This window comes from Nanorana parkeri, unplaced genomic scaffold, assembly GCF_000935625.1.
Source record: "Nanorana parkeri isolate BGI_ZX_2015 unplaced genomic scaffold, ASM93562v1 scaffold490, whole genome shotgun sequence".
Taxonomy (NCBI): Eukaryota; Metazoa; Chordata; class Amphibia; order Anura; family Dicroglossidae; genus Nanorana; species Nanorana parkeri.
In genome coordinates this window covers 165,518-178,175 of record NW_017306758.1, presented here as the reverse complement: position 1 = coordinate 178,175, position 12,658 = coordinate 165,518, and the positions used below count along the sequence as shown (strand labels likewise).

General features: G+C 40.4%; 1 protein-coding gene across 1 annotated transcript in view; it reads left to right on the top strand.

The window, feature by feature from the left end:
• Positions 1-12,658, top strand: part of RPH3A (rabphilin 3A) — a 161,341-nt gene that overhangs the window by 79,605 nt on the left and 69,078 nt on the right. The window contains exon 8 of the mRNA XM_018560946.1: positions 2,363-2,533. Coding sequence (XP_018416448.1) covers positions 2,363-2,533 — 171 coding nt within the window. The remainder of the gene's footprint in view (positions 1-2,362; positions 2,534-12,658) is intronic.

Sequence of the window (12,658 nt, the reverse complement as noted above, 5' to 3'; positions counted from 1 at the left end):
AGTTCACAAAAGCACTTTTAAACCATATCCCCACATTCCAGAGATGACAACGTTTTTATACTGAAATAAAAAAAAGAGTACCATAATTTGAAAACAATAACCACACATATAGTACAGTGATTGTAGAGTATGCAAGCAGCTTGTTTGGGCTGCAATGTAGGGAGGGAGAGAGAGGAGGCAGCTTTATCATGAAGGATCCCATAGATAAATGTTTGGAGACACTCCAAAATGTAAGTCAAATTAAAAAAATTTATAAAGATATTTTAAAGAAAAGAAGAAAAAAATTGGGAGGAGCTAGCAGTGACAGCTCCACCCAACTGTTTCCTATTGGCCGGCACCTGCTAGAGTCTGCTAGCAGGTGCCGGCCAATGAATAACAACTGGGCAGGGCTGTCCGTGACGTCACGGGCGGCTCCACCCAGTTGTTATTGTTTAATGACAGATCGGGGTCCCCACCTTAACCCAGCAATGGAAAAGACTGCATATCCTTTTTATGTACTTTGACCCAGCAGTGGACAAGACTGCCTATGTAGCATATGCATTACCTATCCATTACATCCAAGATCATACCTACCAGATGTACAGGCAATGGTGCAGGAATAGAGGTAACAAACAATGACTTAATCCTTTTGGACCCCATTTTGATGAGCAGACCCTAATATGGATGCTTACTGGTTTAATGACTTAAGGATTGGGTTCATACTTGTTACACTACGTTATATTATTCTAGTGATGGTGCAATTGGAGGGAATGGAAGAATGCATGATAAAATAAATAGACAAAATAGACAACTGCATTTGTGAGTTCAAGGCACAACATCCCGTGGGTTCCCTTCAAGTGTCTAATGGAGGCTCTAAAGATAGTGTAAGAGCAGGTATTCCTGTTGCTGTGCATCAATAAAGTAATTTTTTCTGCATTCCAGTAGTGTGAAAATTAATTTGTTGTCAATCTGCACCTGAACAAACCTGATCAAGATGTTTAAAGTAGAACTGAAGTCAAAATGTTTTTTAGTACTGGATATAGTATGGGAGTAAGTAAGGCTTATAACACATCAGCTTTTTTGCCAGTTGTGCGCCGTGAAGAAGATTTCCCTTCACTTCCTGTTCAATAGCCACGAAAGAAAGTGAGAGGAAATCCCTCCAAAGAGAAGGAAATCCCTTGTGGTCACCAGAACTAGTGTCCCCATTGGAACATTTACCATCTATTTCTTTTCTGGTGACAAAATTTGGGATTTTCTTTAACTTTCAGTGTTGATGGTCACCATGACAATTAGAGAGGGTGAATCTCTCTAATGGGGACACTGAGAGCAATTAAAACCAGGTGTTAAAAACTAGGGATGCACCGATACTTTCCACATGCCAGTGCCGATACTTGGCATTTTCATGAGAACTATCAGGGTTGCAGCTGGGACCTGACTCTGGTGCTCCACCACTGTCCTGAAATCATTAGTCTGTAGAGTCTTCTAGCAGGTCCCGGCCAATGAATAACAACTGGGCGGGGCTGTCTGTGACGTCCTGGCCGGCTCCGCCCAGTTGTTATTGTTTAATGACAGATCGGCGTCCCCAGGTCATTTGGGGATGCTGATCTGTTATTACAACTGGGCGGAGCCATCCGTGAGATCACGGCTGGTTCCACCCCAGCTGTCATTTGCGGGGCGAACAGCCGGCTTTCGGCAGGACGTTCTCCCCGGTTTGGCTGTCACTTCAGCTCAGTCTGACCGAAGCATATGCCTTCGGCTCAGCTGAGCCGCTTGAAGAGAACCGAAGGATCAGCCAAGGCTACGACTGGATCCTTCGGCTCTTTAGTGAATAACCCCTTAAGAGCTTGCCAGCATTCTCTGTGATGAGCAAATCCTCACACTCAGGTTAGCTTTCAGCTGACTCTCCAGCTGGCAGGACAATGATCTTTCACACAAGGCACAGCATTGGCAGATTACTATTAACTGTAATCAGATCAGTTAAATGGTTTTTGATTGGTTGAGAAGTACCTTTCAAGTCAGCATTGTTCTTTGCCTTGCTATAAACTTGTTTATACACTATACTGTTGATATAGCTCTTTGCGGTTTCATCAGGGGTCAAGTGACCTCTGCTTTTGCAGTTATCAAGGAGGACAAGCTGTTAATGTAGTCTATCATATCAGTGGCGCATAAAGCCAGCAAGCAGTGTTTATATCATTGCTCTCAATTTCTCTCTAGAGAATCAGACATCTGTTCTACTGCTCCACTAAAACCGTTGGGAAGACATAAAGAATATTTAAGGAAACTATTACTGGCTAATTTTGGATTGATTCATAGTGTATCTGGCAAGATTTAATTAGGAAATGTACTACATTAATAATACTACAATAAATTTGTCTTCATTCAGGCACTGAATCAGTTGCTGCGCCATCTGCAAGAGGGAACTGCCCTCCACCTACTCGTAAGCAATCTGAGATGAGAATGGCCCCAAGTGGTGGAGATTATGCTGGAGCTGACCAAGAAGGAAGAGATTATTCTTACAGTACTGCAGACAGCGAAGTGAACAGAAGCCCTGGAGGTTTGCCAATCTCTTTATTTCTACTCAGGGATTGCACATGATTACTTGATGCTTTTAAGAGGGAATTTAATAAGTTTGACTTGGATGTTAAATCATTTATAATAGCATCTAGGTGCTGCATGACTATTTAGGCTATTGGCAGTATAATTTATGGGTAATGCCAAAGAGCTCGGACCTTTATACAGATTCATGCCATATACTGTATGACTATTTTTTAAACTGTTAGAGATTAAACAGATGCCTGTTATCCTACAGTACAAGCACCTACTACTGACAAGTGGTGGTACTATGGAAAAGTTGATGTAGACATCCTTTACCACTGCTTTTGACCACTTGGCCTCATTCCTTGCAGTCCTGGGGATATAGATTAATGTCTGTGTTAATTAATGTGTTTTATGTCTACATTTAGGCCTTCTCATAATTGCTGAAACTTGCTTATCAAGGTTCTTTCATTGTGAAACTATAGCCAAGCTACCAGATAGGTGTGACGGACCCCCGTACTCAGGATGAGTATGTCCGCCGCTGTCTTCTTCCTTGCTGAGGAGATATTGGAACCTGCTGATCTGTAGCTCCCAGTTTCCCCAGTCACTAGCCAAGGCTTGAGTGTAGGGTAAACAAACTCTGGTTTATTGAACAACTGCACAAACTTTTATACAGCAAGTGATGAAATCAGAATATAATCCCATCACATCCACCTCCCCTCCTCCCAGACCATCGGTCTGCTCAACACCACAGGTGTCCACCTGCTAACGAACTCCAGACAGCCATAGCAGAAGCCTGGCCAGAATGTCATTGTTCTGAGCTCCCTCAGAGAACAATAGGAGATAACGAGGGATGGTGCTGATACTCTTTCCATAACCAGGTCACACAGCATAACGCACTCAAACATAACCCAACACCAATACACATTTAACTTATAAACTCATCACCGTGTCGTCACATAGCTCCCCCAAGTTAAAAGATGGCAGACCCGGTGAGACCCTCTACTGTACTTTGACCCAGTAGTGGACAAGACTGCCTATGTAGCATATCCATTACCTATCCATTACATCCAAGATCATACCTACCAGATGTACAGGCAGTGGTGCAGGAATAGAGGTTACAAACAATGACTTGATCCTTTTGGACCCCATTTTGATGAGCTTACTGGTTTAAAGACTTAAAGATTGGGTTCGTACTGGTTACACCATGTTTTATTATTCTAGTGATGGTGCAATTGGAGGGAATGGAAGAATGCATGATAAAATAAATAGACAAAATAGACAACTGCATTTGTGAGTTCAAGGCACAACATCCCGTGGGTTCCCTTCAAGTGTCTAATGGAGGCTCTAAAGATAGTGTAAGAGCAGGTATTCCTGTTGCTGTGCATCAATAAAGTAATTTTTTCTGCATTCCAGTAGTGTGAAAATTAATTTGTTGTCAATCTGCACCTGAACAAACCTGATCAAGATGTTTAAAGTAGAACTGAAGTCAAAACTTTTTTTTGGTATTGGATAGAGTAAGTGAGGCTTATAACACATCAGCTTTTATGCCAGTTGTGCGCCGTGAAGATTTCCCTTCACTTCCTGTTCAATAGCCACAAAAGAAAGTGAGAGGAAATCCCTCCAAAGAGAAGGAAATCCTTTGTGGTCACCAGAACTAGTGTCCCCTTTGGAACATTTCCCATCTATTCCTGTTCTGGTAACAACCCAAAATTTGGGATTTTCTTTAACTTTCAGTGTTGATGGTCACCAGGACAATTAGAGAGGGTAAATCTCCCTAACGGGGACACTAAGAGCAATAAAAACCAGGTGTTCTAACCCCACTCTACTCTATCCAAAACAAACAAAAAATATTTTGTCTTCAGTTGCACTTTTAGAAAATGATGGGCCATGTGCTGAAAATTATTTTACTTATCAAAGACGCCTGAGTGAGCAGTTGGTGCGCTAATTAGAATCCATTTACATGACGTGTTTTGTCCCCGGATAGTTGGGTACATCATAACCTTGTCTGCTGCTTGTTTATGTCACTTATCTCTGATGTAGTACTAGCCAAACTGCAAAGTCATCCCTCCTAAATTACACTTTCTGTTAAATTTAATGTTGAGAGCTATATGGTATGCTCTTGCTCCAAATTCATAATAATTGTTCCATGCTGTGTTTACCCTAATCCATTTTCTGTAGAAAGAATAATACAGATAGTTCAGCATATTAAAATGAACATAGTGAATAATCTAGACGCATCTCTGGAGCAAAGAATAATTTAATTGCATTGAAATGTATCTCTCTAGAGCTCAAATGTGATTTAGATTTATGATAGTGAATAATTTTTGCATACATTCTCTCTTATCAATCGTAACACTTGGACTTTGCTTAGTATGCTGCTGCCCATTTCAAGAGGTGGTCTCTGGTGTTACAGCATATGAGTGATGTGTACAGGTGCTGAGGAAATATTATTTTTTATGTAGCAATGTGAACAACTTACTGTATATATTGTGTAACTTACTAAACCCAAAGTAGTCTGTACTTTTTTTTTTTTTTTTACTAAATACGCTTGGATATTTAGGGAATTCATACAATGGGCCAGTTAATACACTGGAAAATGTCCCTGGAAAAAATAAAGCTGCAATGTTGTTGGAATGGTTCACACATGCACATATATTTTCTCCATTTTGTATAAATCAATTTTCATAGCTTTAAAGAAGAACTGAGTTCTGGAAGTCAGAAGTCAGAGTGCAAAATGACAAGTTACTACATGTGGTCTCCCTGTAGCTGATCTTTCCTTACTGCTGACTTACCATGCCTTGCTCTGCACTGTGTTTCTGTGTAGAATCTGCCATCCTGGTAGAGAATGGACTTTTTTCTTCCTCATATCAGAGCCTCCAACATTAACCAGTTGACATCCGCGGTGTTAAACCCCCTTCCCATCCAGGCCATTTTTCAGTATTCAGCGCTGCAGTACTTTGACTGACATTTATTCCGTCATGCAACGCTGTACTGAAATGAATTTTATCGGTAATGCAGCAGTGCCGTCTGTCCGTTTTTTTACAACGGGCGGACGGCAAGTGGTTAACAGTAAACACCACAGTAGTGACATCCCCTAAATTATAAATATCATAAGGCTAGCAGTCAGAGGCAACAGAGCCTTAAAGTGTAACTATGGCCTTCTATTACAAAAATATGTTGAAACACTTAATTATCATTGCATCTGCACTTACAGTTTTCTCTTAGTCTCCCTGCAAAGTCCCACAAATACCTATTGATTCTGAAAGTGAAGTCTATCTAGTGCAGCCTCCTGTGAGTCTCCACTCTCATGTTGGCTGTACTCAACAGTGGGATGAAAAAAATGTTGCAGGGGACGTGACTATTAGCATTGTCACTACCGATTCACAAGCCTGTAGCTTGTCAATCAGCACCTGGCCACGCGTAGTCCTGCTTTCTGAATTGACAGTACTGCCTCTAGTGCTGAAACCCTCATACCACGAGCTGCAGTGCCTGAGAGCGAGAGTGTGTGAGATACACAAATGATGGAGGGTTTTACTCAATCAGGGAAGGGACATAACATTTTTTGTTTACTTATTGAGGTTTGTGCATCACACAGTAACTGAATTTCATACTTATTTAGAATGTAATGCAGGAGCCTTTAGTTGTATTTTAATCTCACACTACAGGTGCTCAGGTATGAGGCTGTGGGCCCAGGAGTGCTTAGGCACCCTCACATGCCAGTAAGTGCTCTTTGATTTTTCAGGAGGGTTTTGAGACAAAAGGTTATAGGGTACTGCTTAGGCACAATTAACATTTCAAAAATGTCCCTATAACATAGTACATCTTCCCTTCCGAGTTTGTTTCCAATTTAGCTTCCTGTTCAATCTCTATACGGACACATTTACAAAGTTTCATTTTGATAGATACATTCATAATTAGAAGAAAGGGAAATCTATAACTGCAGCACAGCTAGTCTGTAATAATTAATACACAGTTCTTCATACATATATTAATTTATGTGTTAAAGGGTCAGTCTACCCAAAGCTAATATTTCAGTTTTGGTAGATGTTAGAGTGTTAGACTGCTAAAAACATAAAACATATCAGTGCTAATACTATGTGATCAGTGAATATTCAAATATGACAATGTGTCGACTTTAAAATTAAACACAGCATGTATAAGGTGTCAATAAACACCAAAGGATATGTTCAGCAAACTATGTACTAAGTTACAATGAATTGCACTGAAACAATTGACTCCAAATAAACAGTGAGAAATCAATCAGCAATCAACAATAAGATTCCCAATTACAATGTGAAATCAAAAACAAAGTGCATAAAAGTTCATGTGAGTGAAACCATCCAAATGATCATTTGAAAATTCATACACATATAATTCAGTCTTTGTTCCTCCACAGTCCTATTACCACCATGTGGACACTCTAATCTCGCTGTTCCCCCTTATGCTATATTAGCCATGTGGGGATCTACCCTCATAATAATCCACTTATGCAAGTTCTCATATACCTCTTTGTACAAACTTCAAGGATCCCAATGGTATGTTAGATCAACCCAAAATAATAAAGCTTCTATTGAAAATTACTCAGATAAAAACGAAGGATATCCAACTTATTCACAAAGTAATATGGTAATGCAGGCAGGAACACTACCGGATGAGCCACAACAAATACGTCGAGCTCCAGTCTTTCCTCTCCCACACTACGTCACAAGCTCCACCCTTTAGGCATTACGTCTGAAATGACTTCATCAGGGTGAATCCAGTAGGCTTTTTCCTTTACAATAAATCGCTGGAGAAATGCCCAGATTACATTTACAGCTATGTTTTTTTATCCTTAAAAGCACATCATTGACATAATATTTATAACCCAGATTATGTAAAATAGGTTTTAATAAAGTTTGTTGTTAAGGACCTTGTAACCAAAGCGAAATTTGATGTGTATTCCAAACTATTTTTTGTCACATGCTTGATTACCTATCCAATGTTTCTTAATTGCTGTCACTGATGTCAGCCTGAAGAAATCTAACTGAAAGGGGAAGTATTGGAAGAGTAAAATATACTCATCCTAAAAGTTTGAACTAGCTCTATAGCTCGAGAACTGAGCGATCACCAACCACTGAACACTCAGGTCACAGCTTCTCCCTGCAGAGAGCAGTGCCTGTCAGTCACCACCCCCCACAGGGATTCCCCCCTCCCTCTCTCTGTTCCTCCAGTGCTGACTGGAGGAACAGACAGGCAGGAGGCAGGCACAGCTGGCTCTGGCTTTAGAGAGGAAGAGCCAGCTGTCAATCAAGCAGCAGGTTGAATCACAACAATATGGTCAGGATATTTCTGGCTGCAGCGCAGCTCTTAGCGGTAAAAAAATAATGGGCACTATATGCTCTATATGCTGTCCTCCTGTCACCCAAAAGACAACTAAAGCCAAAAAAGGTTTAGCTACAGTTCTCTTTTAGGATATCTTCTTTTCCTGATGTCTCTTCCATGACAATACCAAATGTAACTGCACTGAATAGTAGTGTTTCCACCATATGCCCCTACAGAGATGCCAACAGAGTCTTCAGAAAGCCAGAGAGGGTGCAGTGCAAACTGCAATGATGTGCAGAGAATTAGATTTCAGTTTATGTGGTTAGAATTAGACATGTGCGATTCGTTTTGGAAAAATTAGATTTTCAGATGAATTTTCGTGATGTATCCGAATTACCGAATAACAGAAATGATGAATGAAAATGAATCCGAATTTCTGAAAATGAAATTTTGGACGAAATTCGTTAGCGGGAGTCTGTACGCATTTTCGTTTGTGGGTGAATTTTCATTGCAGCAAAGTCACATAAAAAAAAACATTTTAATGTAAATTTGCTGCAATGAAACGAACACGAAAAGAAACCAAACATTCGTACAGACTACCGCTAACGAATTTCGTCCGAATCCTGAAACGAATTGACATTCGGACCTGAATCTCGAAAAACGAAATAATGCAAAATCCGAATCGAAATGAAACAAAACAATTTTTTTGCCAGTGCACATGTCTGGTTGTAATCACTTTTGGATTAATTGTACTTGATTGTTATGGGCCAGTAGCCCTTGCACATTGTTCTTTTTCTTGAATAGGTCTAGAATCTGCTGAATGTGAACAAATCATATTCACCTACTGAGCAATGTAGAAAGAATTCAGATTAACACTTTTTGCACATGGTCATTTAAATTATCCCTAGGGAGTCTGTGAATTCTGAGGAAAACTCAATGTGTATGCTCTTTCTATATTAATGAAAGAAATGCCTGTGTACTCAATGGAAAGAGCATTACCATGGAAACAGGCTTGTGCATGGGTATCTATTAAAGTGAGGACTTGGAAACTAAATACATACTATGTATTATTATGAAATAAATAAAGCTAATCTTTACAATGCACAGTTAACAGTCACTGCCTAACCAATGACACAGAGTAGGTAGATACACTGAAGACATTAATTAGTTTCAATTAGTTAGAAACCAGAAATATCTTTTCTACTTTCTAAGGGATGACCATATTGAAGAGTTTGTCAATGACCTGTGCATATACTATCCTGTTATAACATCAGCATTATAATAGGAATACATACTAGAGTTGTTTTTGCAATGCAATGCAATCAAAGCTTACTTGAAAAAATCCCTTTTATGTAGTGAGTGCTGCCTTCTGTCTGCCCATCACTTTCATCAACTTCCTGATTCCCAGTGTGCTTTGCATCTCTTTCTCTGCTGCTTAATGTGATGTAATCTCGATTTCTCAAGAAATCCCATCATGCATTGCTTCCAGCAAGCAATGATAATGTTACATTGTTCAGATGCTGAGTTGTAGTTCATAAGGCAGGGCCTGCGAGAGTTGTGACACGGGGAAGTGCATATTCACAGGGCCGAGTGAAATTGTGTCAGTGAATTGAGGAAGTACATCCTATGGACATCTTCAATAAATAAGTTGACAAACTTCTAGATTGATATGTTTATTAGGAGTGGGATAGAACTTATGAAAATTCAATATAGAAATGCAAATGTATTATTAGTTGTTGAACATAGATACCCTTTAAATCATACTATTGGTGGAGGGAATGGAGGAATGCATGGTAAAAAAAATAGATGAAATTGACAGATGCATTTGTGAGTTCCAGGCACAACATCCTGTGGGTCTCCTCCAATGTCTATCGGAGACTCAGAAAGATGTGTGTTTGCTTTTTCGCAGTCATCCCTATTGAATATCAGATATATGATATGTAATAATATTTAAGAGTTTTAGTTGAGTTTTATGCAAGAACGGAAGCAATTTTCTCTTTTTAACTTTTCCACCCTATTTCATGAAGACATAAGAGTATGATACAAAAAACATATTCTACAGGAGACATTTGAAAAATTGTGTCTGCGTTTTTCCTACTCGTTAAAGATGTCACCAGCACACCATATTGCAGTGAAGAACACGTCTGTTTATTGACGCTTCAATGCTTTTTGTTTTGACATGAAGCATCAATAAACAGACATGTTCTTCACTGCAATATGGTGTGCTGGTGACATCTTTAACAAGTTTCAGTATTAGCGGCGCCATCCGCGGCCACTTCGAGCATCCCCGCTGACAGAGATACCCGGTAAGGAGTGCAGCAGGATTCTGGAATACATGCATTTTTCCTACTTCACACTTAAAGGAGAACTATGGGGTAAGTGTTTTTCCCCATAGTTCTCCTTAAGGGTCACGGGAGGACATAAACTAGCGTCCACCCATGACCCAAAGCTCAGTATATCGCGAGCTACAGCTTGCAGTATACTGAGACCGCCACATGCCGGGATGGATCCCGACATTACTGTCGAGATCCACCCAGCTGCGTGAGTGACAGCTGGCTCTGCCTATCTAGAGGCAGAACCAGCTGTACCCGCCCCCTCCCCGTCTGTTCCTCCTGTCAGCGCTGGAGGATTGGAACAGGAAGGGGGAATCCCTGCAGGGAGCCGTGAGAGACAGTCACGGCTCTCTGCAGGGACATGATCGAGAAGTGAGAGAGCGACGGTATGTGTTCGCTCACTTCCCGATCTATTGAGCCGACTTGTGGCAGTTTCATTGACACACATCGGCTCGAACTATGAGGTTGAGTGAAAATCACTCACCTCATAGTTCTCCTTTAAAGCCTTATAAAAACATTTTGCTGGGCAGCGAGTCATTACATGCTGCCCGGCTTCCTGATTGGCCCGGGAAGCCGGTTTTATGCTCCCTCGTCACCAGGGAGCATGGAGCTAGCTTCCCTGCCAATCAGGAAGTCAGGGGTGAGTAATGACTCATCCCCCCGGCTTCCTGATTGGCCAGAAAGCCAGCTTCATGCTCCCTCGTCACTTGGTAATGTAATGACTTACTGCCTGGCTTCCTGATACCAACAGTTCTGGTATGTGGCTAGGCTCAGGAAGCTGGCCAATCTGGTGGCTCCAGTGGTTAGGAAGCTGGTCAATCAGAAAGCCAGGCGGCGAGTCATTACATGGTGCCCGGCTTCCTGATTGTCCAGAAAACCAGCTCCATGCTCCCTCATCACCTGGAGGCAAAGAACATGACAGCTGCTAAAGAAAGACTAAAATATATTCTATCCTCAGAACAAACTGAGCAGTTCACTCATAGGGGTGTCTTTACTATAAGCAAATAAGACTGTTCACTTTGCAATGGAATTTGCACTTACAGGGAAAGTTTTCCTTAGCTTGGTGAACTTGGTGAAATTTCACTTTGAAAAGAATACCCAATTACGAGCAAAGAAAATAAAAAAAAAAAAAAGTATTTTCGCTTGCTCATGATTGGATGATGGAAGTCAGCAGAGCTTCACCTCATTCACTAAACTAAGGGGAAACGTTCCCCCGCAAAGTACAAATTCCCTTAGTGACCCTCGTTCCCCTAATGAAAAGCCTATTTTCCTTTAGTAATTCAATACCATGGTCTTCATCAATGGTTCTAGCTTGAACTTGTTTGCATACTCACATTAAAAGAATAAAAACATAATGCACACTAACAATGCAAACTGTTTTATTTACAACGTTAGTTCTCTAGCCTAGCCCTTAGAAACTTGACTGCAAGTCTGACAATTAACCTACACATTCTCCTCTGGTTTGTGCGGCAGATGTCATTCATCAGCTCCCATCATAATAATGGACTGCAGCTTTGAGGGAACATTGCTGTTCTTCGGAACAATAAAGACATAGAGGAATTCTGCCATTTCTTAAGTCATAAAAAAATGCCTAAAGCATAAGTACAGAATCCAGAGCAGCATGAGCCTACTAATGGAGTTCACAGAAAGTAGTCCTTTCTCTATAGCAAAAGACAAATCACAAACATGTAGAAGGTTTTACCATTTATTGGTTCATAAAACAAATTACTGTGATAGTAATGTACCTATACAGTGATTTCTGAGCAACAGTTACCTCATGACCCAATATGCTTTTTACCCTGCGTCAAGTCAAGGATTCCACACTGAGAGTTAAAGTGCTAGCCTGCCGAGCCATCTGGGGGCCCTCCTCATCCACCTAGGGGTAAGGGGGTGCTACAATACTTTGGTTGTACATTTTTCATTAAATGCTTACTTGAATCCTCCAGATTTGTGTCTTGTTTAATTTAATGTAACCAGGGTGGTATGGCAAGATTTATTGCTGCTTTAGTCTTTGCCTACACTCACCATTAAAAAACCATGTTTAATATTGACAGTTCCTGGAAATAGTTCCAGTAGTCAGCCATGTATGATTTTTTTCAGACTCCTGTTTAGAATGCTTCCAATGATTTTTTTTTGCTCTCCTTTGCTGTACAATTAGATATTTGTTTTTTTAAACATCCCCTTTTCTTTGGCTAACAGCAATTGATGTGGGACAGAGATTATGACATAACTTTTTTTGAGCATCATGTACCATAAAGGGGTACAGTAGATGCAAGTATGCAGGCATTTACACTGAAGTGCATCACATTCTCTGCAAGGTCGTGACTTTAGCTACTGCCAGTTTTAAATGAAACACAAAACAACGCTACTTAGTATTTTTTTTTTTATAGCTGGGATTTGAGAAGGAGATGACCTGAATGAATATATATATATATATATATATATATATATATATATATATACACACACACACACACACACACACACACACACACACACACACACAA